At 40.8% G+C, this 26,519-nt stretch overlaps 1 protein-coding gene across 4 annotated transcripts in view; it reads left to right on the top strand.

The window, feature by feature from the left end:
• LOC124804764 overlaps positions 1–26,192 on the top strand; it is a 130,885-nt gene extending 104,693 nt beyond the window's left edge. For 3 of the 4 annotated variants that reach the window (XM_047265078.1, XM_047265075.1, XM_047265079.1), the window contains one exon: positions 20,660–21,337. In XM_047265078.1, the coding sequence (XP_047121034.1) occupies positions 20,660–20,915 (256 nt within the window). In that variant the 3' untranslated portion in view covers positions 20,916–21,337. Of the gene's footprint in view, positions 1–20,659; positions 21,338–26,157 lie in introns of those variants that run through there. The other variant, XM_047265077.1, reaches the window with a different exon arrangement.
• Positions 26,193–26,519: the final 327 nt, after the last annotated feature.

Raw genomic sequence — 26,519 nt, 5'->3', positions numbered from 1 at the left:
GGTACACCCCAGGTGTTACATGCTTCACCCACTGCCCCTGCTGTCGAGACATCTTTGCTGGTACCAGGTGTGGTTGGGCCACCCTCTCCTCAAGAGGAGTGGCGGGTTCTACGGTGTTCGCGACGCACGAGGCGGAGGGTCAATGTGGAGGCTGGCCGTGTGGCGTCGCCTGCTCTCCCTGTGAGTCAACCTGTAGCTGCTCTTTCAGCAAAGTCTGAGCAGGCACTCGGGGGGAGGGGTTTATTAGTGATTGGGAGCTCCAATGTTAGGTGGGTGATGGAGCCCCTTAGGGAAATAGTGGAAAGGTCAGAGAAGAAGGCCAGTGTTCACTCTTTCTGCTTGCCGGGGGGTCTCATCCGAGATGTGGAGGAGGCCCTGCCGGTGGTGATAGAGAGCACTGGGGGCACCCGACTCAAATTGTTGCTCATGTTGGCACCAATGACTCCTGCCGTCTGGGTTCAGAGGTCATCCTCAGTTCATACAGGCGGTTTGCAGAGTTGGTGAAGGCGGAAAGCCTGGCTCGTGGGGTGGAATCTGAGCTAACTATTTGTAGTGTCGTTCCCAGAACCGATCACGGTCCTCTGGTTTGGAGCTGAGTGGAAGGCTTAAACCAGAGGCTCAGACGATTGTGCGGAGATCTGAGGTGCAAATTTCTCGACCATCTGCTATCGGGTAGAAAAATGTAGGGTCCCCCTGAATAGGTCAGGCATTCACTACACGCAGGAAGCAGCTACAAGGGTAGCGGAGTACGTGTGGAGTGCACTTGTGGGTTTTTTAGGTTAGAGAATTCCCTCCCTAGGCCCGACAAGACGCCTCCTGAGACGTGATAAGGTAGCAGTAGGCAAAACGCAACAGGGAATGACAATATTAATGTGGTAATAGTAAACTGCAGGTGCGTCTATAGAAAGGTCCCAGAACTGCTCTCATTAATAAACAATCACAATGCCCACATAGTACTAGGGACAGAAAGATGGCTGAAACCAGAGGTAAACAGTAATCAAATTCTAAACTCAGATTGGAATGTATACCACAGAGACAGGCTGGACAGTGAAGGGGGAGGCGTGTTTATAGCGATAAAAAGTTCACTAGTATTGAAGGAAATTGACGGAGATCCGAAATGTGAAATAATTTGGGTGAAGGTCATAGACATCTACATCTACATGATTACTCTGCAATTCACACTTAAGTGCCTGGCAGAGGGTTCACCGAACCATTTTCATACTGCTTCTCTACCATTTCACTCTCGAATGGAGTGTGGGAAAAAGGAACACCTAAATCTTTCCGTTCGAGCTCCGATTTCTCTTATTTTATTATGATGATCATTTCTCCTTACGTAGGTGGGTGTCAACAAAATATTTACGCATTCGAAAGAGAAAGTTGGTGATTGAAATTTCGTAAATAGATCTCGCCGCAAAGAAAACCGCCATTGTTTCAGTGACTGCCACCCCAACTCACGTATCATATCAGAGATACTCTCACGCCTATTGCGCGATAACATGAACCGAGCTGTCCTTCTTTGCACTTTTTCAATGTCCTCCGTCAATCCTACCTGGTAAGGATCCCATACTGCGCAGTGTAATTTATGCTGTCTCTTTAGTGGGTTTGTCGCATCTTCTAAGTGTTCTGCCAACAAAGCGCAGTCTTTGTTTCACCTTCCCCACAATATTATCTATGGGGTCTTTCCAATTTAAGGTGCTCAAAATTGTAATTCCCAGGTATTTTGTCGAATTGACAGCCCTTAGATTCGTGCGATTTATCGCATGTCCAAAATTTATTGGATTCCTTTTAGTACCCATGTGGATGACCTAGCAACAGCTGTTCTGGTTTCAAATTCTGGAATATTTACTTCATCTTTTTTCGTGAATGAATTACGGAAAACTGTATTTAGTAACTCTGTTTTAGTGGCACCATCATTGGTAACATTTCCATCGCTATTGCGCAGTGCTGGTATTGACTGTTTTTTGCCACTGGTGTACTTCATATATGACCAGAATCTCTTTGGGTTTTCTACCATATTTTGAGACAATATTTCATTGTGGAAACTATTAAAAGCATCTCGCATTGACGTCCGCACTAAATTTCAAGCTTCCGTGGAACTTAGCCAGTCTTGGGGATTTTGCGTTCTTCTGAATTTGGCATGCTTTTTTTGTTGCTTCTGCAACAGTGTTCTGACGTGTTTTGTGTACCATGGTGGATCAGTCCCGTCTCTTATTAACTTATGCGGTATGAATCTATTATCTTTCGCTGTCGATACTGTATCTTTGAATTTGAGCCATATCTGGTGTACACTTACATAATTAGTGTGGAAGGAATGGAGACTCTCCCTTAGGAAGGCATCAAGCGAATTTTTATCTGCTGTTTTATATAGATATATTTTGCGTTTATTTTTAGTGGTTTTGGTTGATATGGTTTTGAGCCTCACTACAATGATCTTGTGATCACGAATCCCTGTATCCGTCATGACACTCTCTATTATATCACTATTATTTGTGGCTAAGAGGTCAAGTGTGTTTCCACAACCATTTACAATTTGTGTGGGCTCATGAAATAATTGTTAAAAGCAATTCTCAGAGAGAGCATTTAGTACAATTTCTGAAGATGTTTTCTGTCTACCACCAGCTTTGAACATGTATTTTTGCTAACAAATGGAGGTAGATTGAAGTCTCCACCAATTATAACTGTATGAGTGGGGTATTTTTTTGTAATGAGATTCAAGTTTTCTTTGAAGCGTTCAGCTATTATATCATCTGAGTCGGGGGTCGGTAGAAGGGCCAATTACTATTTTGTACTGCTGTTGAGTACAACTTCTACCCATAGTAATTCGCAGGAACTATCTATTTTAACTTCACTACAAGGTACACTACTACCAACAGACCCAAACACACCACCACCTACTTTATTTAATCTATCCTTTCTGAACACGGTTTGCGCCTCTGTAAAAAAGCACGGTTAAAGCAGGCTCAAACATGGTAATTGGATGTCTCTATAGGCCCCCTGGCTCAGCAGCTGTTGCGGCAGAACACCTGAAGGAAAATTTGGAAAATATTTCAAGTAGATTTCCCGACCATGTTATAGTTTTGGGTGGAGATTTTAATTTACCAGATATAGACTGAGAGACTCAAATTTTTATAACAGGTGGCAGGGACAAAGAATCCAGTGAATTTTTTTTAAGTGCATTATCTGAAAACTACCTTGAGCAGTTAACAGAGAACTGACTCGTGGTGAAAACATATTAAACCTTCTGGTGACAAACAGACCTGAATTATTTGAAACAGTTAACGCAGAACAGGGAATCAGCGATCATAAAATGGTTACAGCATCGGTGATTTCAGCCGTAAATAGAAACATTAAAAAAGGTAGGAAGATTTTTCTGTTTAGCAAAAGTGACAAAAAGCAGATTTCAGAGTACTTGGCGGCCCAACACAAAAGTTTTATCTCAAGTACAGTTAGTGTTGAGGATCAGTGGACAAAGTTCAAAACCATCGTACAATATACATTAGATGAGTATGTGCCAAGCAAGATCGTAAGAGATGGAAAAGAGCCACCGTGGTACAACAACCGAGTTAGAAAACTGCTACGGAAGCAAAAGGAACTTCACAGCAAACAAAAACGTAGCCAAATCCTTACAGACAAACAAAAATTACACGAAGCAAAATGTAGTGTGAGGAGGGCTATGCGAGAGGCGTTCAACGAATTCGAAAGTAAAGTTCTATGTACTGACTTGGCAGAAAATCCTAAGAAATTTTGGTCTTATGTCAAAGCAGTAGGTGGATCAAAACAAAATATCCAGACACTCTGTGACCAAAATGATACTGAAACAGAGGATGACAGACTAAAGGCTGAAATACTAAATGTCTTTTTCCAAAGCTGTTTCATAGAGGAAGACTGCACTGTAGTTCCTTCTCTAGATTGTCGCACAGATGACAAAATGGTAGATATTGAAATAGATGACAGAGGGATAGAAAAACAATTAAATTCGCTCAAAAGAGGAAAGGCCACTGGACCTGATGGGATACAAATTCAGTTTTACACAGAGTACGCAAAGGAACTTGCCCCCCTTCTTGCAGCGGTGTACTGTAGGTCTCTAGAAGAGCATAGCGTTTCAAAAGATTGGAAAAGGATACAGGTCGTCTCCATTTTCAAGAAGGGACGTCGAACAGATGTGCAGAACTATAGACCTATATCTCTAATGTTGATCAGCTGTAAAATTTTGAAACACGTATTATGTTCGAGTATAATGACTTTTCTGGAGACTAGAAATATACTCTGTAGAAATCAGCATGGGTTTAAAAAAAGACGATCGTGTGAAACCCAGCTTGGGCTATTCGTTCACAAGACTCAGAGGGCCATAGACACGGGTTCCCAGGTAGATGCCGTGTTTCTTGACTTCCGCTAGGCATTTGATACAGTTCCCCACAGTTGTTTAATGAACAAAGTAAGAGCAATTCTGTGATTGGGTTGAAGAGTTCCTAGATAACAGAATGCAGTATGTCATTCTCAATGGAGAGTAGTCTTCCGAAGTAAGAGTGATTCCAGGTGTGCCGCAGGGGAGTGTCGTAGACCCATTGCTATTCACAATATGTACAGGGTGGTCCATTGATAGTGACTGGGCCAAATATCTCACAAAATAAGCATCATACGAAAAAACTACAAAGGATGAAACTCGTCTAGCAGATGGCGCTATGGTTGGCCCGCTAGATGACGCTGCCATAGGTCAAACGGATATCAACTGCGTTTTTTTAAATAGGAACCCCCGTTTTTTATAACATATTCGTGTAGTACATAAAGAAATATGAATGTTTTAGTTGGACCACTTTTTTCACTTTGTGATAGATGGCGTTGTAATAGTCACAAACGTATAAGTACGTGGTATCAGGTAACATTTCGCCAGTGCAGACGGTATTTGCTTCGTGATACATTACCCGTGTTAAAATGGACCGTTTACCAATTGTGGAAAAGGTCGATATCGTGTTGGTGCATGGCTATTGTGAACAAAATGCTTTGTTCAAGAATCATAAAAGAAGGTTGTATACATGGAAGAAGCCTGGAGATACTGACAGGTGCCAGATAGATTATATAATGGTAAGACAGAGATGTAGGAACCAGGTTTTAAATTGCAAGACATTTCCGGGGGAAGATGTGGACTCTGACCACAATCTATTGGTTATGAACTGTAGATTAAAACTGAATAAACTGCAAAAAGGTGGGAATTTAAGGAGATGGGACCTGGATAAACTGACTAAACCAGAGGTTGTTCGGAGTTTCAGGGATAGCATAAGGGAACAATTGACAGGAATGGGGGAAAGAAATACAGTAGAAGAAGAATGGGTAACTTTGAGGGATGAAGTAGTGAAGGCAGCAGGGGATCAAATAGGTAAAAAGACGAGGGCTAGTAGAAATCCTTGGGTAACAGAAGAGATATTGAAATTAATTGATGAAAGGAGAAAATATAAAAATGCAGTAAATGAAGCAGGCAAAAAGGAATACAAACGTCTCAAAAATGAGATTGACAGGAAGTGCAAATTGGCTAAGTAGGGATGGCTAGAGGACAAATGTAAGGATGTAGAGGCTTATCTCACCAGGGGTAAAACAGATACCGCCTACAGGAAAATTAAAGAGACCTTTGGAGAAAAGAGAGCCACTTGTATGAATATCAAGAGCTCAGATGGAAACCCAGTTCTAAGTAAAGAAGAGAAAGCAGAAAGGTGGAAGGAGTATATAGAGGGTCTATACAAGGGCGATGTACTTGAGGACAATATTATGGAAATGGAAGAGGATGTAGATGAAGATGAAACGGGAGATATGATACTGCGCTAAGAGTTTGACAGAGCATTGAAAGACCTAAGTCGAAGCAAGGCCCCGGGAGTACACAACATTCCATTAGAACTACTGACAGCCTTGGGAGAGCCAGTCCTGACAAAACTCTGCCATCTGGTGAGCAAGATGTATGAGACAGGCGAAATACCATCAGACTTCAAGAAGAATATAATAATTCCAATCCCAACGAAAGCAGGTGTTGACAGATGTGAAAATTACCGAAATATCAGTTTAATAAGTCACAGCTGCAAAATACTAACGCGAATTCTTTACAGACGAATGGAAAAGCTGGTAGAAGCTGACCTCGGGGAAGATCAGTTTGGATTCCGTATAAATGTTGGAACACGTGAGGCAATACTGACCCTACGACTTATCTTAGAAATTAGATTAAGGAAAGGCAAACCTACGTTTCTAGCATTTGTAGACTTAGAGAAAGCTTTTGACAATGGTTACTGGAATACTCTCTTTCAAATTCTAAAAACGGCAGGGGTAAAATACAGGGAGGGAAAGGCTATTTACAATTTGTACAGAAACCAGATGGCAGTTATAAGAGTCGAGGGACATGAAAAGGAAGCAGTGGTTGGGAAGAAAGTGAGACAGGGTTGTAGCCTCTCCCCGCTGTTATTCAATCTGTATATTGAGCAAGCAGTGAAGGAAATGAAAGAAAAATTCGGAGTAGGTATTAAAATCCATGGAGAAGAAATAAAAACTTTGAGGTTCGCCAATGACAATGTAATTCTGTCAGAGACAGCAAAGGACTTGGAAGAGCAGTTGAATGGAATGGATAGTGTCTTGAAAGGAGGATATAAGAAGAACATCAACAAAAGCAAAATGAGAATAATGGAGTGTAGTCGAATTAAGTCGGGTGATGCTGAGGGAATTAGATTAGGAAATGAGACACTTAAAGTAGTAAAGGAGTTTTGTTATTTGGGGAGAAAAATAACTGATGATGGTCGAAGTAGAGAGGATATAAAATGTAGACTGGCAATGGCAAGGAAAGCGTTTCTGGAGAAGAGAAATTTGTTAACATCGAGTGTAGATATAAGTGTCAGCAAGGCGTTTCTGAAAGTATTTGTTTGGAGTGTAGCCATGTATGGAACAATAAATAGTTTGGAATAGAAGCTTTTGAAATGTGGTGCTACAGAAGAATGCTGAAGATCAGATGGGTAGATCACATAACTAATGAGGAAGTATTGAATAGGATTGGGGAGAAGAGAAGTTTGTGGCACAACTTGACTAGAAGAAGGGATCGGTTGGTAGGACATATTCTGAGGCATCAAGGGATCACCAATTTGGTATTGGAGGGTAGTGTGGAGGGTAAAAATCGTAAAGGGAGACCAAGAGATGATTACACTAAGCAGCTTCAGAAGGATGTAGGTTGTGGTAGGTACTGGGATATGAAGAAGCTTGCACTGGATAGAGTAGCATGGAGAGCTGCATCAAACCAGTCTCAGGACTGAGACAACAACAACAACAACATTACCTGTGTTAAAATGGACCATTTACCAATTGCGGAAAAGGTCGATATCGTGTTGATGTATGGCTGTTGTGAACAAAATGCCCAACGGGTGTGTGCTATGTGTGCTGCTCGGTATCCTGGACGACATCATCCAAGTGTCCGGACTGTTCGCCGGATAGTTACGTTATTTAAGGAAACAGGATGTGTTTAGCCACATCCGAAATGTCAACCATGACCTGCAGCAAATGATGATGGCCAAGTAGGTGTTTTGGCTGCTGTCACGGCTAAACTGCACATCAGTAGCAGACAAATTGCGTGAGAATCGGGAATCTCAGAAACTTCAGCATCGATTGCTTCCGTGCCATATTTCTATGCACCAGGAATTGCATGGTGACGACTTTGAACATCATGTACAGTTCTGCCACTGGGCACAAGAGAAATCACGGGACGATGACAAATTTTTGGCATGCGTTCTATTTAGCGACGAAGCGTCATTCACCAACAGAGGTAACATAAACTGGCATAATATGCACTATTGGGCAATGGAAAATCCACGATGGCTGCGACAAGTAAAACATCAGCGACCTTGGTGGGTAAATGTATGGCGATGTACTTCCAACATGATGGATGTCTGGCACATAGCTCGCGTGCAGTTGAAGCGGTATTGAATAGCATATTTCATGACAGGTGGATTGATCGTTGAAGCACCATAACATGGCCTGCACGTTCACTGGATCTGACGTCCCTGGATTTCTTTCTGTGGGGAAAGTTGAAGGATATTTGCTATTGTGATCCACTGACAACGCCTGACAACATGCGTCAGCGCATTGTCAATGCATGTGCGAACGTTACGGAAGACGAACTACTTGCTGTTGAGAGGAATGTTGTTACATGTATTGCCAAATGCATTGAGGTTGACGGACATCATTTCGAGCATTTATTGCATTAATGTGGTGTTTACAGGTAATCACGCTGTAACAGCATGCGTTCTCAGAAATGATAAGTTCACAAAGGTACATTTATCACATTGGAAAAACCAAAATAAAGTGTTCAAACGTACCTACATTCTGTATTTTAATTTAAAAAACCTACATGTTACCAACTGTTTGTATAAAATTGTGAGCCATATGTTTGTGACTATTACAGAACCATCTATTACAATGCAAAAAAAATGGTCCAACTAAAACATTCATATTTCTTTATGTACTACACGAATATGTAATAAAAAATGGGGGATCCTATTTAAAAAAACGAAGTTGATATCCGTTTGACCTATGGCAGCTAGCAGACCAACCATAGCCGCCATCTGGTTTCCCCCTTCAAGCTAGCCAAGTTTCATTCTTTTTAGTTTTTTCATTTGACGCTTATTTCGGGCGGATATGCTGTAGTTTATCGAGAGGTTGTAACAATGGAAAATTGTACTGAAATGCAGGAGGGTTTGCAACGAATTGACACATGGTGCAGGGAATGGCAATTGAATCTCAATGTAGACAAGTGTAATGTGCTGCGAATACATAGAAAGAAAGATCTGTTATCATTTAGCTACAATATAGCAGGTCAGCAACTGGAAGCAGTTAATTCCATAAATTATCTGGGAGTAGGCAGTAGGAGTGATTTTAAATGGAATGACCATATAAAATTAATAGTAAAGCAGATGCCAGACTGAGATTCATTGGAAGAATCCTAAGGAAATGCAGTCCTAAAACAAAGGAAGTAGGTTACAGTACATTTGTTTGCCCACTGCTTGACTACTGCTCACCGGTGTGGGATCCGTACCAGGTAGAGTTGATACAAGAGATAGAGAAGATCCAATGGAGAGCAGCACCCTTCATTACAGGATCATTTAGTAATCGTGAAAGCATTATGGAGATGATAGATAAACTCCAGTGGAAGACTCTGCAAGAGAGACGCTCAGTAGCTTGGTACGGGCTTTTGTTGAAGTTTCGAGAATATACCTTCACCGAGGAGTCAAGCAGTATATTGCTCCCTCCTACATATATCTCGCGAAGAGACCATGAGGATATAATCAGAGAGATTGGAGCCCACACAGAGGTATACCGACAATCTTTTTTTCCACAAACAATACGAGACTGGAATAGAAGGGAGAACCGTTAGAAGTACTGAAGGTACCCTCCGCCACACACCATCAGAGGGCTTGCGGAGTATGGATGTAGATGTAGATTCCGAGATGAGATGCCAGAGTTGGCGGTCGTGTGCTCGTGAGAGGTCTCTCTCTCTCTCTCTCTCTCTCTCTCTCTCTCTCTCTCTCTCTGATGAAGGCTGTGGCTGAAAGCTATCTGCATGTGTCTTTTAATTGTACCTGTCTGCAACTTGACATGTCTTCTTTACCGTAAGTCTTTTGTAGAACATAAATTAATGTAATTAAAGCAGCAAGAAACATTAAACCAGGAACACACAGAAATATGTGCTAAATTATCTTTTCTATCTCTGCTAAGGAATTCATCTAGAGAATAAAAACTTTTTTTCAAGCAAGAGTTGCTTTGGCTTACTTTTAAATAGTATGTTATTACGTTGTAGATGTGTAATATTACTTGAAAGTGCATTGAAGAGTTTTTTACTTGTGTATTTTACATCTTTTTGCACCAGTCACGGATTTCTCAGGTCACATTGTATGCCACATTTCTTTCTTGTGTTATGATGATAGTGTGGTTCATTAATTTCGTATTGAGAAGGATTGTGAAGCATGACTGAGAAAGAGATAATGGATTCCTTTTTTTTTAATACCGACTGTGTCTGTTGGCTCTCCTGTGCAATGTTTATCTCTCGTGGGCTTTTGTGATCAGAATTAGAAAGGAATATAATTTGTTTTGCTGAGGTTTATTGATAGAGAACTTGTAGTGAACCAGTTCAGAAACATCTACAAGTAGTTGATTGGCATTTAATTCTAGGTCAGCGATGGGCACTTTCAGATATCAGTGCCACTTAATTACTGAAAATTTACTTGGAATTGACATTATCTAAAATATACACAGATCTCCTGTCTGTGATTTAAAAGTTCGGATAGTTTCATAATTAATTATCCTAGCTATTTTCCAGTGGAAGGCCCGTCTCATTCTTATAGCTACTTGCACTGTTAATAATGAGTTCTGTGATAAGCTAGGCTGCGACTTCCTGAACTTGTGTCATAGGGTTCAGAACTGTAGGGTGCCTCTAAATGGGTCAGGTGTGCACTACACATCAGAGGCTGCTACCCAGGTAGCTGAACGTGTGTGAAGAACACAAAAGGTAGATTAGGCAACTCTTCATCCAATCCAGATAATGTTAGCAGTAGGAAACCCAGAAGTATCATGTAAGATGAAAAGAGGTGTCTTTCACAGGAGAGATTATTAAAATGCTAGTGGTTAACTACCGAAGCATTCACAGCAAAGTGCCAGAGTTTGAAGTGGTCCTGGAAAAACAGTGAATGTCACATAATACTGGGTACTGAAAGTTGGTTGAAACTGGAAACGGAATCCGAGGTTTTGGGGGGAAATTTGAAAGGATAGGGAGATGGGAAGTGGAGGTGGTATATTTGTTGCAGAAGACAAGAAACTCAAATCTACTGAGATAGAAATTGTAGTTACATGCGAGATTGCTTGGAAAAGACTCAGCAGATGATTGGATCCTTCTATCGCACCAGATTCATCCCCTGATGTAACCGAAAACTTTAAAGAAAACCTCAGTGTGCTTGTACGTAAGTTCTCCAATCATACTGTAATCATCGGTGGAGACTTTAATCATCCAACAGTTAATTGGGACAATTACAGTTTTGTTGCTGGTGGGCATGATAAAAAAATCCTGTAAAACATTTCTAAATGCTTTCTCTGAAAACGTCCTAGAACAGATAGTTAGGAATCCCATTCATGATAGAAATATGTTGGATCTAATGGCAACAAATAGACCTGACCTCTTTGAGGATGTCCAGATTGAAACTGGTATCAGTGACCTTGATGCAGTTGTGGCAGCAATGATTACCAAAGTGCAAAAGACAATTAAAATAAGCACAAAATACATATGTGCAGGAAACAACATAATAAAAATCAGTAATGTCATATCTCAGTGAGGAACTTGAAACTTTCAGGAAAGGGCAGGAGCATGTAGAGGAACTATGGCTCAATTTTAAAAGAAAAGTTGGCCATGTGCGGGATAGACATGTACCCTGTAGAATAATTCATAATGGTGTACAGTTACTGTAAAGAAACAGAGATTAATGTATAATATATGTAAACCAAAGTGTAGGGCTATAGATAGAGAGATTCTGAAGGAAACGCATTTGGCAAAGAGAGTAGTGCGTGAAGCCTTCAGTGACTGCCGTAGCAGAATATTGTCAAATGATCTTTCACAAAAGCTTAAAGAAATTCTGGTCATATTTAAAGGCTGTTAGTGGCACCAAAGTTAATGTACAGTCCCCAGCGAATGAGATGGGTACTGAAATTGAGGATAGCAAAGCAAAAACTGTAATGTTTAACTCTGTTTTCAAATGTTCCTTCACAGAGGAAACCCAGAAGAATTACCCCAATTTAACCCTTGTTCCACTGAAAAGATTAATGAAATAGATATTAGTATCAGTGGTGTTGAGAAACAGCTGAAATCATTAAAATTGCATGAAGCTCCTGGACCCAGTGAAATCCCTAATCTGTCGTAGATCCCTTGAACAAAAAACAGTGCCTGGTTCTTGGAAAAAGGCCCAGGTCACACCCATCTACAAGAAGGGTAGTAGAAGAGATCCACAAAACTACCCATCCAATATCCTTGACATTAATTTGTTTTAGAATCTTAGAACATATTCTGAGCTAAAACATATCATCTTGGACAGAATGACCTCCTCAGTGCCAACCAGCATGGATTTCAAAAACATCTATCATGTGAAACCCAACTCACACATTTCATACTCAAAGCTTTGGATTAAGGCAGTCAGGTAGATACAGTATTTCTCGATTTCTGAAAAGCATTTGGGTCAGTACCACGCTTATACTGATTGCCCAATGTCCGATCATATGGGGTACCAAGTGAAATTCGTGATTGGATTGAGGATCTTTTGGTAGGGAGGACACAGCATGTTGTCTTGAATGGAGAGTCATTGTCTGATGTAGAAGTAACTTTGGGTGTGGCCCTGGAAAGTGTGTTGGGAATGTTGATTATTAATCACCTTGCAGACAGTATTAATAGTAAACTCAGGCTTTTTCCAGACAATGCAATTATCTTTAATGAAGTACTGTCTGAAAGAAGCTGCATAAATATCCAGTCAGATCTTGATAAGATTTCAAACTGGTGCAAAGATTGGCAACTTGCTTTAAATTTTCCAAAATGTAAAATTGTGCACTTCACAATGAGTCACAGTTGGAATAGGTCAACTCATACAAATACCTAGGTGTAACAATATGTTGGGATATAAAATAAAGTGATAGCATAGGCTCAGCTGTGGGTGAAGCAGATGGTAGACTTTGGTTTATTGGTAGGACACTGGAGAAGTGTAATCAGTCTACGAAGGAGATTGCTTACAAATCATTAGTGTGATTGGTTCTAGAATATTGCTCAAGTGTGTGGGATCTGTACCGAGTAGGACTAACAGTGGTATTGAATCTATACAGGGAAGGGCAGCACGAATGGCCACTGGTTTGTTTGACCCATGGGAGAGTGTTACAGTGATGCTGAAGGAACTGAACTGGCAGACTAGATAGCTATCCCAAGAAAGAGTACTAACGAAGTTTCAAGAATCGGCTTTAAATGATTACTCTAGGAACATACTACAACCCCCTACATATCGCTCACTTAGGGATTGTGAGTACAAGATTAGAATAATTACAGCACACACAGAGCATTCAAACTATCTTTCTGCATTCCATATGTGAATGAAATGGGAAGAAACCCTGATAACTGGTTCAGTGGAACACTCCCTCCACAGAGTGCTTTATGATGGTTTGCGAAATGTGGATGTAGGTAGGCCATTTAGGACTGGTAGTTGTATTAACTGTTTTAGTCTGGTCTGTATATTATCATCTAGCATGTTTGTACATGAAGTTATTCTACCATGGAAACTAACTACAGAAGCAAGATTATATGTGGACCTCAAATTTTCTGAGTCTGATCTGTCTCTGGAATTTGTTAGAAAGTTTACCTTGAAATCCCCAAGCACTATCACATTTCTTCTGTCTTTGAATATATGTATATTAGGAGAGCATCTGACTGCTTCAAAAAGAGACTTAAGTTTCCTAAGCTGCTCCATACACTATTACTACTGATATATGAGAATTATTTACAGACATTTCGCATGGCACACACATCTAAATGATGTTTTAAACAATAATTCTTCACATCAGTTGCTCTACATGTGACATTGTATTTAACATAGGTGGCAACACCATATTTTGCTTTATATTTTCTGTAGAATGATGTTGCTAATAATAATTACTTATCACAAGTTTTTCTATACCAAAATTAATATGGTGCTCACTGAAGGACAGAACATGAGCATAGTCTCTTCCTCGTGGCTCTTGGACATTGATTATAAGTTCATTGATCTTACTGCAGAAGCCTCTACTGTTTTGTTTGTAAATTATTAGTTTCATTTTGCAGAAGCAGTTACAAAGTTTTCCCTAAAAAAGAAGTTTCAGTGAAGGTCTGGCCAAGGTATTTTTCAATACACGTTTTTCCAAGCTGGTCTGTTTCTACACACACTTAAAGATTGGGAAGAAACGGTTTTATCTGATTTTTTCACCAGCCAGTTGTCCAGTGTAATCTGTCTACGCCCATTCCTACAATTTTGTTGTGTTTTGTTGCAGTCTTTGTTCAAATCTGATTGTCCTAAGTTCACATTGTTCCCTGCATGTGCAGTGCTGTCATATATTATAATCGCTAGATGATTTTTCCCATGCCAGTTGAGATGAAGGCCATGAGTTGTGTAAAGTTCTCTATCAAACTTGTGTACTTCGGTCCTATGAATATTTTCAGAATTGTTGCAGATTTCTGCATAATATCTGTCTGTAGCTATTACTGTCCTGTTTACTCATGAGGATTGTATAAAATCATGCCTGTGTGGAATATCAAGTACAGTTATGTTAGAAAGTCTCAGGTCATATAGCACTGTTATTAAGACATTAGCAGCACACAAACTTTTGTTGTATGCAATGCCATTTGAACCACCACACATCACAATTTAGTCTTCCTTCTTTATCTTTTGAGAAATATCAGTTACTGTACTTGGTCAATGTGAACATGTGGTCTGATATAACCTAAGGCAGCTACCTTGTTATTAGCATTTATTATTACATGGGCAACAACTCTAAGGTGACTATCGCCCAGTAAAGATACATTGTTTCTTTCTGCGGCCTTTGTTTTGGTTTTACATTTTCTGTCTTTTTCAGCATTGGAATCATATTGATTTTATTTTTGAGTGAAGAATCCAGCTGACATGGGCACACAGTTTTTGTAATTTTTGCATCCTTTTCCTCCTGGCTTATAATTTGATCATTTGCTGATGCGGCACACGAGAATTTTTTACTGTAGCCAACACAGTATACGTGCTATGATTTGTGTAGGGCCGAAGCTGCAGGAGTTGATGGTCATGTGATGTGCGTGAGGTGTGCTTGCGTGTGTGTGTGTGTGTGTGTGTGTGTGTGTGTGTGTGTGTGTGTGTGTGTGTATGTGTTTCTATTTTGCTGATGAAGGCTGTGGCCGAAAGCTCTGTGTAAATGTCTTTTCGTTGTGCCTGTCTACAACTTAACAAGTCTTCTTTACAGTAAGTAGCACTCTATCTTTTTCTACATTGATCACATAAATTACTTCGCTTGCTGAGACATTTGAGCAGTCGTGCTCCATACAAAAATAGAAGTGGAAGAAATCTCGCCCTCTGCCTCCTACACTTCAGCAGTTTGCAGAGTACAGATGTAATGTAGATGTAGATGGTGCTTTCTTTTTATGAGTTTTGCTTGATCGTAAGAATATCCAGGATGGTCAGAAACAGTCTGAAAAGCTTGTAAAGGGGTACTGCAGGGTAGGTTGTGCTGAGAAGTAATTGTTAAGGAAAAATTCAGTATGTTGCATCGTTTCAGAGTTAATTAGCATTGAAGTTAGCCAATCAGGCTGTTGAGCGCATAGATTCAAGTGGCCCGTCAAATACAATTAGTGCCGGTTCTTTTTCATAGCATAAGTGATAGCACAAGAGACTGTTCAGGCTTTGGCCAGGGTTTGATCCTTACTACCATCTTACATCCAGTTTGTGTATCTCTCCCTTGCTTGGTTTTATTAAACCAAACAAAGAACTTTTTTGGTGACACCGTCTCTGGTAGACCTTCAAAATTTTTGCAGACAATGACCTAGTTGGCTAATTTCAGTGCTAATTAACTCTGAAATGGCATAACATATCAAACTTTTTTCTTGACAGTTATTTCTCAGCACAACCAATATTGTAACACCCTTACAAGCTTTTCAGACTGTTCCTGAACACCTTGTATATCACACTCTGATTCCATGGGGTGAATTCAATATTGTGTTTGTTTCTAGAATTTTATAATGACAGTGGAAAGCGTACAGCAGTGAGAAGAAGAGACTATAGATTATGACTATAGATGAAGATATACTGTCACAGAGGAAGGGGATAGGGCAAAGAAAGTAATAAATAAACAGTATCATGCTTAATGGAAGTCTGGAATGAAACTGCCAGAATTTCTTCCCTACCTTAAATAGATGAAAGTATGGAATATGAGTAGAAGAAATATAAGGTATGATTCTACATTTTCTTAACTATTTGTTACATAAGCAGAATGCAGTGACTCCAGTGATATGGACAGTGGGTCACTGAGATGACTAAAGTGAGCAAAAGTGCATTGTACCACAGCTTTTGTAGTCATTATGCCAAATTGTTAATTTTCCAAAGCTACTTTCTTGGAGGTGTGGGGGCTAATCTACGTATATCCTTCTGCCAGCTTCTTCTTTTTTCTATGATCTTGTTTTATACCACCTGTGTCTTTCTGATCTTACAGTTTTAGTTGCTTCAATATTGCTTCCCCTTTTACTTGTCTGGACTTACCCTCCTCCAGGCTAGAGAGCTGCTGTTTATTACATCATTGTTTCACCTCCGTATCAAGTCAGCTGGGAGTCAACTGTAGGGGCTGCCTCTTATCACAGATGAGCTTGTCTGCTCGTTGGTATATAAGCTGACCAAGCCTTACATTCACTTTATATCTCATGCAACTACTCTAACCCCAAGTGCTGTTTATTGTCTCAAATATATAAATTTTTTACCAATAGTACACACCATGGGAATTCTGATAGATGATCTTCACCACCAGCTGGCGACACTATCCTTTTAGGCTTGTTTTGAGGACATATTGTAGCTTGCTGCCAACCTGAAAGGGGGGGGGGGGGGGGAGGGAACAGTCTCATCTCTTGAATTCTGGGGAAAACTTCTTGGCTGTGTATCCTGCCCCATTTCATTTGTCATAATTAAGTTTCCCTTTCCAGTTTGTTTTCTCCCCATCCCTCCCTTCAAAATAATTCTCAACATACCTCTTTCTACTCCTCGATTAGACAGCCTAAATTTGATGATGATTTCTGTATATTTCATTGCCATAAGTAAAAACTGGTAATATACAGTGATTATAAAACTTTCTTTTGAAACACATTGGAAACTTAGTTTTGTGAAACTTTATTTCAAAATATCATCTCTGTTTATTATTTTACTGTCCAACAGGCCATTATTTTTGACCACCTTAAAAAGAATAACTCAGGTCATTCTATACATTCATTGTCAAGGGCTACTATAGTGGCCGGCATGAAAGTAGAGTCCTCAAGGTCACGGCCACTGCCTGCCAGCAGGGGCTGCGTGTGGGCTGTGATTCGCCCGCCTCTCGGTTTTGTTGCCATGTAGGTACTGATAGCAGTGCGGTGGGTCAGAGCAGCTGAAAGCTCAGTGTTACCATGCTATATTGAGTGTTCACGTCTGATCTCAGCATCTTATTGTCTTTAGAAAGGTGCTTTGATGTGTGTTTGGTGGTGAACAACAATGCAGGAGCAACGGCCTACTTGTAGTACTCCTCCAGTCGGTGTGCTTAAAGGGCGGAGAGTCATTCATAAACAATTGAAAATTATCATATCAAATGTACTCAAGTTTTTTACTGATCTGACCGACAATGGAGAAGCGAGGAATAACTTATGTTTCAATTCTCCAAGAAAGGGATATGAACGTGAATGGAAATCAACAGACTTTGACGATTTTAACAAAGAGCTCATGTATAAAACTGTACTTGGATATTACAACACAGGAGAGTATCCAAAGGCTAAAAAATACAGGCTGACCTCCATGAAAATATTAATTACTCGGGCTCAGAGACCTCGGTTCTTCATCTTCTCCGCTCCCATGGTATCCGATTCAAGAAGTGTAATGACAGACGGAAATTCTTAATGGAATGCAGAGACATTGCAACAGCAAGAGCGAAGTTTTTGCATACAATGCACTTCTTGCTTGCTGAAGACACCAGGTCTGTAGTGTACTTGGATGAAACTTGGGTTTCGCAGAACCACAGCAATAAGTATATATGGCACGACTCCAAAGGAAACAGCAGTTTGAAAGTGCCTACTGGTAGAGGTGACAGATTAATCATCGCAGACGCTGGTTCATTAACCACCGGCTTCATACCAGATCGAGCGAGGTGGCGCAATGGTTAGCACACTGGACTTGCATTCGGAAGGACAAAGGTTCAAACCCGTGTCCGGCCATCCTGATTTAGGTTTTCCATGATTTCTCTAAATCGCTCCAGGCAAATGCTGGGATGGTTCCTTTGAAAGAGCACAGCCGACTTCCTTCCCTAATCCGATGAGACTGATGACCTCACTGTTGGTCTCTTCCTCCAAACAACCCAACCCAACCCAACCCAGACCTTCATACCAGAGGCCAAACTTGTTTTTCGTGGTGGGAAAAGTTCTTGCCAATCTGATTACCATTCAGAAATGAATGGAGAAGTTTTTAAGATTTGGTTTATTCGACTGTTGTCTGCGCTGGAAGAAGGTCAATTATGGTGATGGATAATGTCAGCTACCACTCCATTCAGGTAGAAAAGCTGCCACGTTCAAATTGTTGCATGGCAGATATTATGGAGTGGTTAAAGAGAAAGAATGTTTCATTTTCAGTCGATGAAACGAAGGCTGAACTCCCGTCTAAGGAAGAAATCGTAGGTGTCAAAAAGACTTGCAAATTAGATCAACTTCAAACGAAATGGGACACCAAGTGGTACGTCTACCACCATATCACTGCCAGTATAATCCCATTGAATTGATATGGGCCCAAGTAAAACGAGAAGTAGCAAAAAGAAATACTACTTTCAAACTTGCTGATGTTGAGAAGCTAACACACGAAGCTCCTGACAATGTTACTCAGCAGGACTGGGAGAGGTGCGTAAAACACGCAGTAGCATTGCAAGAAACTGATTTCTTGAACCAGGGTTTAAGAGCGACCATAGTGGATTCTGTGATGATACACCTGGCTGAAACAAGCGACAGTGAATCTGAAGACACTGAGCCAGAAGATCCTTCAGTTTAGGTAAGTGCCGTCTATGTAAAAAGCAGACTTGATTTAAATGTGTGTCTATTCATTTCAGTTGTAGAGGACATACTGCGAATGTTTTTCCTTTACAGTAGACGTATGATAAATTTATCACAAGTGGTGGCGATTAGTTTACTTGACAGTAACTATCAATTAAAATAAGATTGTCAATTCTGCATTAGTTAACAAAGGTCTTTACATTCGGATATAATCTTACTGCATTCGGTTTACTTGTACATTCGAAATTTAACTCCTTTGTTTCATAGAAGGATTTACTGGCTGTTTTGTAGTAAGGGTAACGCAGTTCATAAAACTACAAAACGTTGTGGTGCTTCTGTATCAACTGTGTGTATAAACAGTGCAGTAACATCAGAACAGTCCCACCAACTATTCTGATTCTCCAAGAAGAGCATAGAAATCTATGATATTTGATGACTTTTACAAATGGTAGAACGTAGAATTGTATTACTTTAGTATGACAGAGGATAGTATCCGATGGATAGAGAAATACAGGGTAATGTCCGTGATAAAATTGATTGTTCTGGCCAGTCACTTCAATGCATTGTCTTCTCCACCCACTTGGTTTTTAATTCAGAAACTGTAATGGTGGACGAAATTTGTAACACAAGACAGGAACATTGCAGTAGTAAGAACGAGGTTTTTGTGTACCAAGCACATACTGCATGCTGAGAATAATGGACTTACAGCAAATTTAGATAAATCTTGGGTTTCACAAAACCTTTCTAACAAATATTTTGCTCAACTTCAGTGAAAATATTGGCTTCAAAATAGCTACAATTACTTCCGCGTAGCGTATATTGGTGATTTGAGTGATGGATGCAATGACGAAGGATATGTATTAGCACCCACGAAAGCGAGCCATCCGGAAAAAAAAAAAAAACACACACACACACACACACAAATTTCAGCTTTCGTAACCCAAGGTTGCTTCATCTGGAAAGAGGGAAGGAGAGGGAAAGATGAAAGGATGTGGGTTTTAAGGGAGAGGGTAAGGAGTCATTCCAATCCTGGGAGCGGAAAGACTTACCTTAGGGGGGGAAAAGGAAAGGTATACATTCGCGCGCTTGCGCTCACACACACACACACACACACACACACACACACACACACACACACACACACCCATCCGTACATATACAGCCACAGGCAGACATATGAACTTAGAACTTATGAGCTGGTTCTGATACAAAAGGAACACTTCTCCTTTGTTAGATACATGATTGCTCGCTAATAATTACTCTATAAAAGATTATGGTCTTTCATATCAAAATAATATTTCATAACATGGTATGCTATTGGTAACATGTTAGAGAGATTCTGTGTATCATTAGCTGATCAGGAAAGTAATGTGGAATGAGTTAGTGATTATACATCTGTTTCATATCTATCTGTAATGACCTCACCGTTCGAGGTTCGCAGTGGTTCGCATACTGTACTCGCATTTGAGAGGATGACAGTTCAAACCTGTGTTCAGCCATCCTGATTTAGGTTTTCCATGATTTCCCTAAATCCCTTCAGGCAAATGCCGGTATGGTTCCTTTGAAAGGGCATGGACGATTTCCTTCCCTAATCTGAGCTTGTGCTCGGTCTCTAGTGACCTCGTTGTCGATGGGATGTTAAACACTTATCTTCTCCCTCCCTGCAATGACCTCAACTTTATCTTCTTTCCTCCTATTCTAAGGTTGAAGTTTCCATGTACCGTGAAAGTCAGTTACTCAATCTGTGAATAAAAATCATATTTCAACTTAAATACAAATAAGTTTTTTGTGATCACACCAGATGCGTGCAGTGGTATTATGCTCCTCTTTCTCTTTTCTTTGCAGAATTCTTGAATGCAGGATTTCACTGGCGTTTTATTCTGAAGAACCACAACAAATAGAGGCTCTTGAACTGTTAGAAGTTCTTTTGAAGGAGAAGTTGAGTGAACTCAGAACTGAACTTCAGAAACTACAGTCAACAACAACCCAATACAACATGCTAAAGGGTACAGAATATGATGCCATTCTTCATCAGTATATTGATGTGTTGAGAAAGCTGAAAGAACAGGCATGGACACTGAATCAAATGTCAAACAGTTAAGAGTGTGTGTGAGAGAGAGAGAGAGAGAGAGAGAGAGAGAGAGAGAGAGAGAGAGAGAGAGAGAACCATGTTTACAATACTTGAAATAAATTAAAAGGTACATTTGTTAATTATTAGTTACCAACAATTGAATCTTTTCAATTAATTCAGTGTGATTTATGGAAAAAAAATCCTGAAGAATTCATCTGTATTATAGCTGTATTGCAATGTATATGTGTTGTTAACATTTAGAAAAGTTCTGTGGTTTCAGAGTATGTCTTTGTTTAAAGGAAACAAAGAAAGACTAGCCAGAGTAAAAACCTACACTAACGCAACATGAATATTTGTATAGGATGGGCTAGTTAAACATATATGTTAAAAGACTCTGTTATTTATTTTATTTATTTAGCATATGGCTATACATGCAACATTAATACATCAAGTGTTAGACATTAAAATCTTATAACAATCATAAATATAATTTATGTTTATATTGGTCAGTTAAAAGGTTATATCGAGGTTTGAGATCCATTCTAGCGCCGATGGGGATGCCTCCAGGTAGTCGGACCAGTTCCCTGCATATGCTCCCAAGGAGCATTCACCATGGATGTGTTGGATCGTCTGTCTAGGGGCACCGCAGTCGCATTCTGGTGACATCGCTCTTCCCCATTTGTGTAGTGAATCCGCACACCTGCCATGTCCAGTGCATATTCGATTTAATGCGGACCATGTTTTCCGTGTTAGTTCCATTCCAGAGATGTTGCAGTTATAGCTCTCAAACCAGGTCTGTAGTTGGTCATTTGTCTTTTGGTTCCAATCTAGTCTCCATTGTTTCATGTGGTCATAGTTATTATTTTGAAGCTGCTCAGCTGTGCGTATGGGTGGCTTTCTTGATTTCAATCGAGTGTGTCGCAGTTGTGAGAATTCTTCTTTAATTGGTAGTTCTGGTTTTGTCTCAATTTTTCTGAATTCGTGCAGTAGGGCCGCTTTTCTACGCAGGTCCGGGGGCAGGATATTACATAGCACCGGTAACCAGTACGTGGGCGTTGATTTAACAGTTCCAGAAATCAACCTCATTGTGTTATTTAATTGCCTGTCATTAAGTTTGGTGTGACAGCTATTAATCCAGACTGGAGCGCAGTACTCAGCCACAGAGAACACTAAGGCGATAGATGAGGTGCTTAATGTTTTTGTGTTAGCTCCCCAAGTAGTACCGCTAAGTTTTTGGATGATGTTATTCCGTGTTCCAATTTTTGCAGTGGTGTTCTCCAGATGTTTTCGGTAAGAAAGAGTACGATCCAATGTTATACCTAAGTACTTTGGAAACTTATTATGTTTGAGGTTGGTGTTTCCAAGTTTTATGTTAATAATTTCATTTGCCATTTTATTATTAAGATGGAATGTAGATACTTCAGTTTTGTTAGGGTTTGGCTTGAGTCTCTATTTCTTGAAATAATTGTATAGTATTTCAATGTCATAATTAAGGACTTCCTCTGTATTGAAGAGATACTTGTCTCTGGTAGCCAGTGCTATGTCATCCGCATAGCAAAATTTTCTTGACTTTGTGTTTGGGAGATCTGCTATATAGAGGTTAAACAGAAGAGGGGCCAATACGGAGCCTTGCGGAAGCCCGTTGTTAATAAGTTTTGTTTTGCTTGTCTTTCCGTTTAGGGTGACCTGGAAGGTTCTGTTACTCAGCGTATTATGTATTAAGGATGTTAGAATCTGGCAAGGAATCACTCTTAAGAGTTTGTAAATTATTCCATCTCTCCAAACAGTATTATATGCAGATGTTAAGTCTAGAAATACAGCACTTGTTTTCAATTTCTGTTGAAAGCCAGCCTCTATGTAGGATGTTAATGCCAGAACTTGGTCACAGCAACTACGGCCAGGTCTGAAGCTTGCCTGTTCTATAGGTAAGTTCTCCATAATAATGCCGCTAATTTGATTATGGACAAGTCGTTCGAGAAGTTTGTATGTACAGCTAAGAAGTGCTATTGGTCTGTAGCTTAGCGGTTGGTCTACTGGTTTCCCTGGTTTCAGCAAAGCTATTATTCTTGCCCTTTTTAATTCTCTAGGGAGATGGTTTGTAGTCAAAATGTTCGAAAAGAAATTTGCCAGCCATTTGACTACGTTCTTTCCAGCGTAGGTTAGAAATTCTGGATCTATGTTGTCAAAACCTGGGGCTTTGCCCGGTTTCATATCCTTGAGGGCAGTAATGACATCATCCTCAGTGAATGGTCTGGAAAGCTCTGATATATTTGGAGTATTCTTTTTTAGTGTTCTGAGTTCGCGCTTAATCATCCTGGTACGTGGTTTGTCTCTCGGAGCTCTTGACATTTCGACAATGTTATTTGCAATTTTCTCTGGTGTTATGGTTGGATTTTTCTGGGCTGGTCTTGTCGTACCTCCGAGTTTACGTAACAAACTCCATGCCTTCCTACTTGATTGAGTGAAATTCATTCTTTCAGTTGCTTCAGTCCATCGTTGTCTTCTTGTGAAATCTAGATTGTGGAGGAGGTCATCAGCTATTTCTTGGTCTCCACTACTAGTAAAATCCTCATATAGCTGATGGCATTTTGCATCCCATCCTGGGATGTATTCTTTTCGAAACCCCCTAGGGATGTGTTTTTTAGCTGTGGTAATTATAGCTTTCCTGAAACGATCGTAGCATTTAGGTAGTGATGGTATAAACCGGATGCATTTATCAAGGTCCGCTGAATACTTCTCCCAGTCAGCTTTCTGGAAATTCCATCTAGGTCGAGGGAAGGGCCGTATCAGGGGTATAGTGACACCGATGTCTAAAATAACAGGCCTATGCTGGCTGTGTGGGAATCTGTGGCAACCCTTCTATGTATAGATACTGGTTTTCCCTCGTTATCGGTAGTTACAAAGCAGAGGTCCGGATTGTAGTCCCTGCGCCAGGCGGCCGAGTGGAATGTGCCCCTCTCCTTGGCATCGAATATAAGATGTAGATTGTTCTCGTCGGTCCATTCCACCAGCACTTCTCCATGTTCATTATTTTGGGTGTATCGCCACATTTCATGATGGCTATTAAAATCACCGGCATATATCATTGGGTGTTATGTACGGGTAGTACAGTACTTGGCCAGATTTGGTTTGGTGGTTTGTAGACATTTATAAGTCTTATGTTGTCTACTTTTATATCAACAACATGGTTGTTGTTTTCTGTGCTTGTGGACAGCAGGTGTGCATGTTCAATATCGGATCGGGCATATGTGGCGGTGCCATAGGCGTGATGATATGTTGCGCCTATTTGTTGGAAGCCTTGAATACGTCCTCTTCTTTGTAAGTCTTCCTGCGAGTCGGTATGTGTTTCCTGAAGGAGTACCACATCGATGCTATTGTCCAATAGAAACTTTGAAAGATATTCAGATTTGGATCGACTAATTCCCTCAATATTTAGCTGGCAGATTCGGACTGATGGTCCCAATCTTCTAGTCGGATGGTTCCCAAAGGAATCGTTCGTTTGGTCACTTCGTTGCATGTTTGAATTACCAGGAGATCCCAAAGGATAGTCTGGTAGACTCTGTTTAACTTAGGTAAAAGCAATCTGAAATGGATTGACTGCTACTCACCATATGAAGGAGGCACTGAGTGGCTGACAGGCACATTTAAAATACTGCCACATAGTTTCAGCTATTGGACAAAATTCTTTGTCAGATGTCAGCCTCTTGACTATAACCTACCCTACTGTGTAAAAGACACTAATTATGTCCTCTACTGACTTTCCTTACCTTCTGTTCCTTTACCTATCGGTGCCCTGCTCATCATTGTTGATGCTGCAGGCATCTACATGGCACCATTTTATTCATGGTACATCTAGAGTAATCCATACTAGCTATCCAGAATCCCGTTTCCCCTCACCTGGTTTGGATTCATTGATGAAATCACCATGGGTGAGGACCCCCTATCCACATTCTTCTATATCTCAACATGTTCTCCCTCATTCGCTTCACTTGGTCCCTCCTAGCCCATTACCTCACCTACCCTCCATGCTGACTTCCATTTGAAGGATGGCTACATCAGTGCCTCTGTGCACATCAGACCTCCTAACCACCAACAATAATGCCACTTTGACAGCTGCCACCCATTCCCACAACAAGAAGTCCCTTCCATACAGCCTAACCACCTGTGGTTGTTGCATCTGCAGTGACCAGCAGTCCCTCTCCAAATATGCCAAGGCTCTCACTAAGGGCCTTACAGATGGAAAAAGTCCTACCCTGCCTAGAAACAGATCTCCCATTCCCTGTCTCCCCAGTCACTTACTATCCCCCACATAACCACTATGTGGCCACAAAGAGCACCGATCTCGTGACTCGGTACAACCCAGGAATGGAGCCACTGAGTCACGTTCTCCATCCAGGTTCTGACTACCTTTCATCATAATGAAATGGGAAATATCCTTCCCATTGCTTCTGCAATGGTATTCTGCTGCTCATCCTTGCACAGTATCCTTGTCTATCCCAAGCTCATACCCCTGCAATAAACCTAAATTCAAGATCTGTCACACACATCCTCCCACTACCGCACCACCATCTACTCCAGTCATGTCATAGGGGCCTCCTACCCCACCAAAGTCAGGGCCATGTGATCCACCAACTTAGCTGCAACCAGTGTGCAGCACTCTACGCTGGCATGACCTCTAGCAAACTGTGGCCAAGAGACAGCTGGATCATCTAGTTGCTGGGCATGCTTGACTTCAATGACTGATTCACAGCTTGTGCCATCTGGATTCTTTTCTTCATCACCAGCTTATCTGAATTGTGATTGTGGGAATTCTCCCTGTGACATATCCAGTGTTACTGTAACCACCTGCCCTCAACCTCTGCCAATCCCTGTGTGCGATCTGCTTCTGTCTCCTTCCCTGCTCACACCGGCACACTACATAATAATTTCTCCTTCTCTCCTGCCCCCTTTGCCTTTTGATATTTTACCCACCACCACAGTGTTGTGTCCCTGCCACAGCCTGACATACTCCCACAGGCAGCACTAGCTTCTTCCTCCACTTCTATCTTGCTATCCCTCCCTGGTCTGCACCTCTTCTGTGGCCTCACTACTCACCCCATCTGAGATCATTACTCAGGACATACACAGTCATAGTCATTGTCAAGCCTTAGTGCCAGGAGATGACAGTCTCTCTCTCTCTCTCTCTCTCTCTCTCTCTCTCTCTCTCTCTCTCTCTCTCTCTCTCTCTCTCCCCCTCTCCCTCCCTCCCTCTCCCCCTCCCTCCCTCCCCCTCTGTGTGTGTGTGTGTGTGTGTGTGTGTGTGTGTGTTTAGCAGTCTTTGCAATGAACCTGTCTGCCACTCGCCACCATTCTATTATGAGTAGCAGCTATCCAGTTCGTACCATTGTTTCATTTAACTGACGATTTAAGTGTTCTAATCAAAATTGTTTTTTGAAATATAAGTTCTCAGTAGATTGTTCAATTCTCTTACCCTATTTTGCCAACTTACACATGACACCATAACTCCTGACAAAGGGTGAATAAGAATAGCTGAAGCACATTAATTTGTATTGAAATAAGAAAGCAACAGACATTATTGCATGAAAGTGAAAACAGAAGTATAGTTTTGAGGAATGATCTAATGCGAGAGATGGC

This window comes from Schistocerca piceifrons, chromosome 7 (assembly GCF_021461385.2).
Source record: "Schistocerca piceifrons isolate TAMUIC-IGC-003096 chromosome 7, iqSchPice1.1, whole genome shotgun sequence".
NCBI lineage: Eukaryota > Metazoa > Arthropoda > Insecta > Orthoptera > Acrididae > Schistocerca > Schistocerca piceifrons.
Note: the sequence above shows the minus strand (reverse complement) of the source record. Positions and strands in the feature narration are given on the sequence as shown.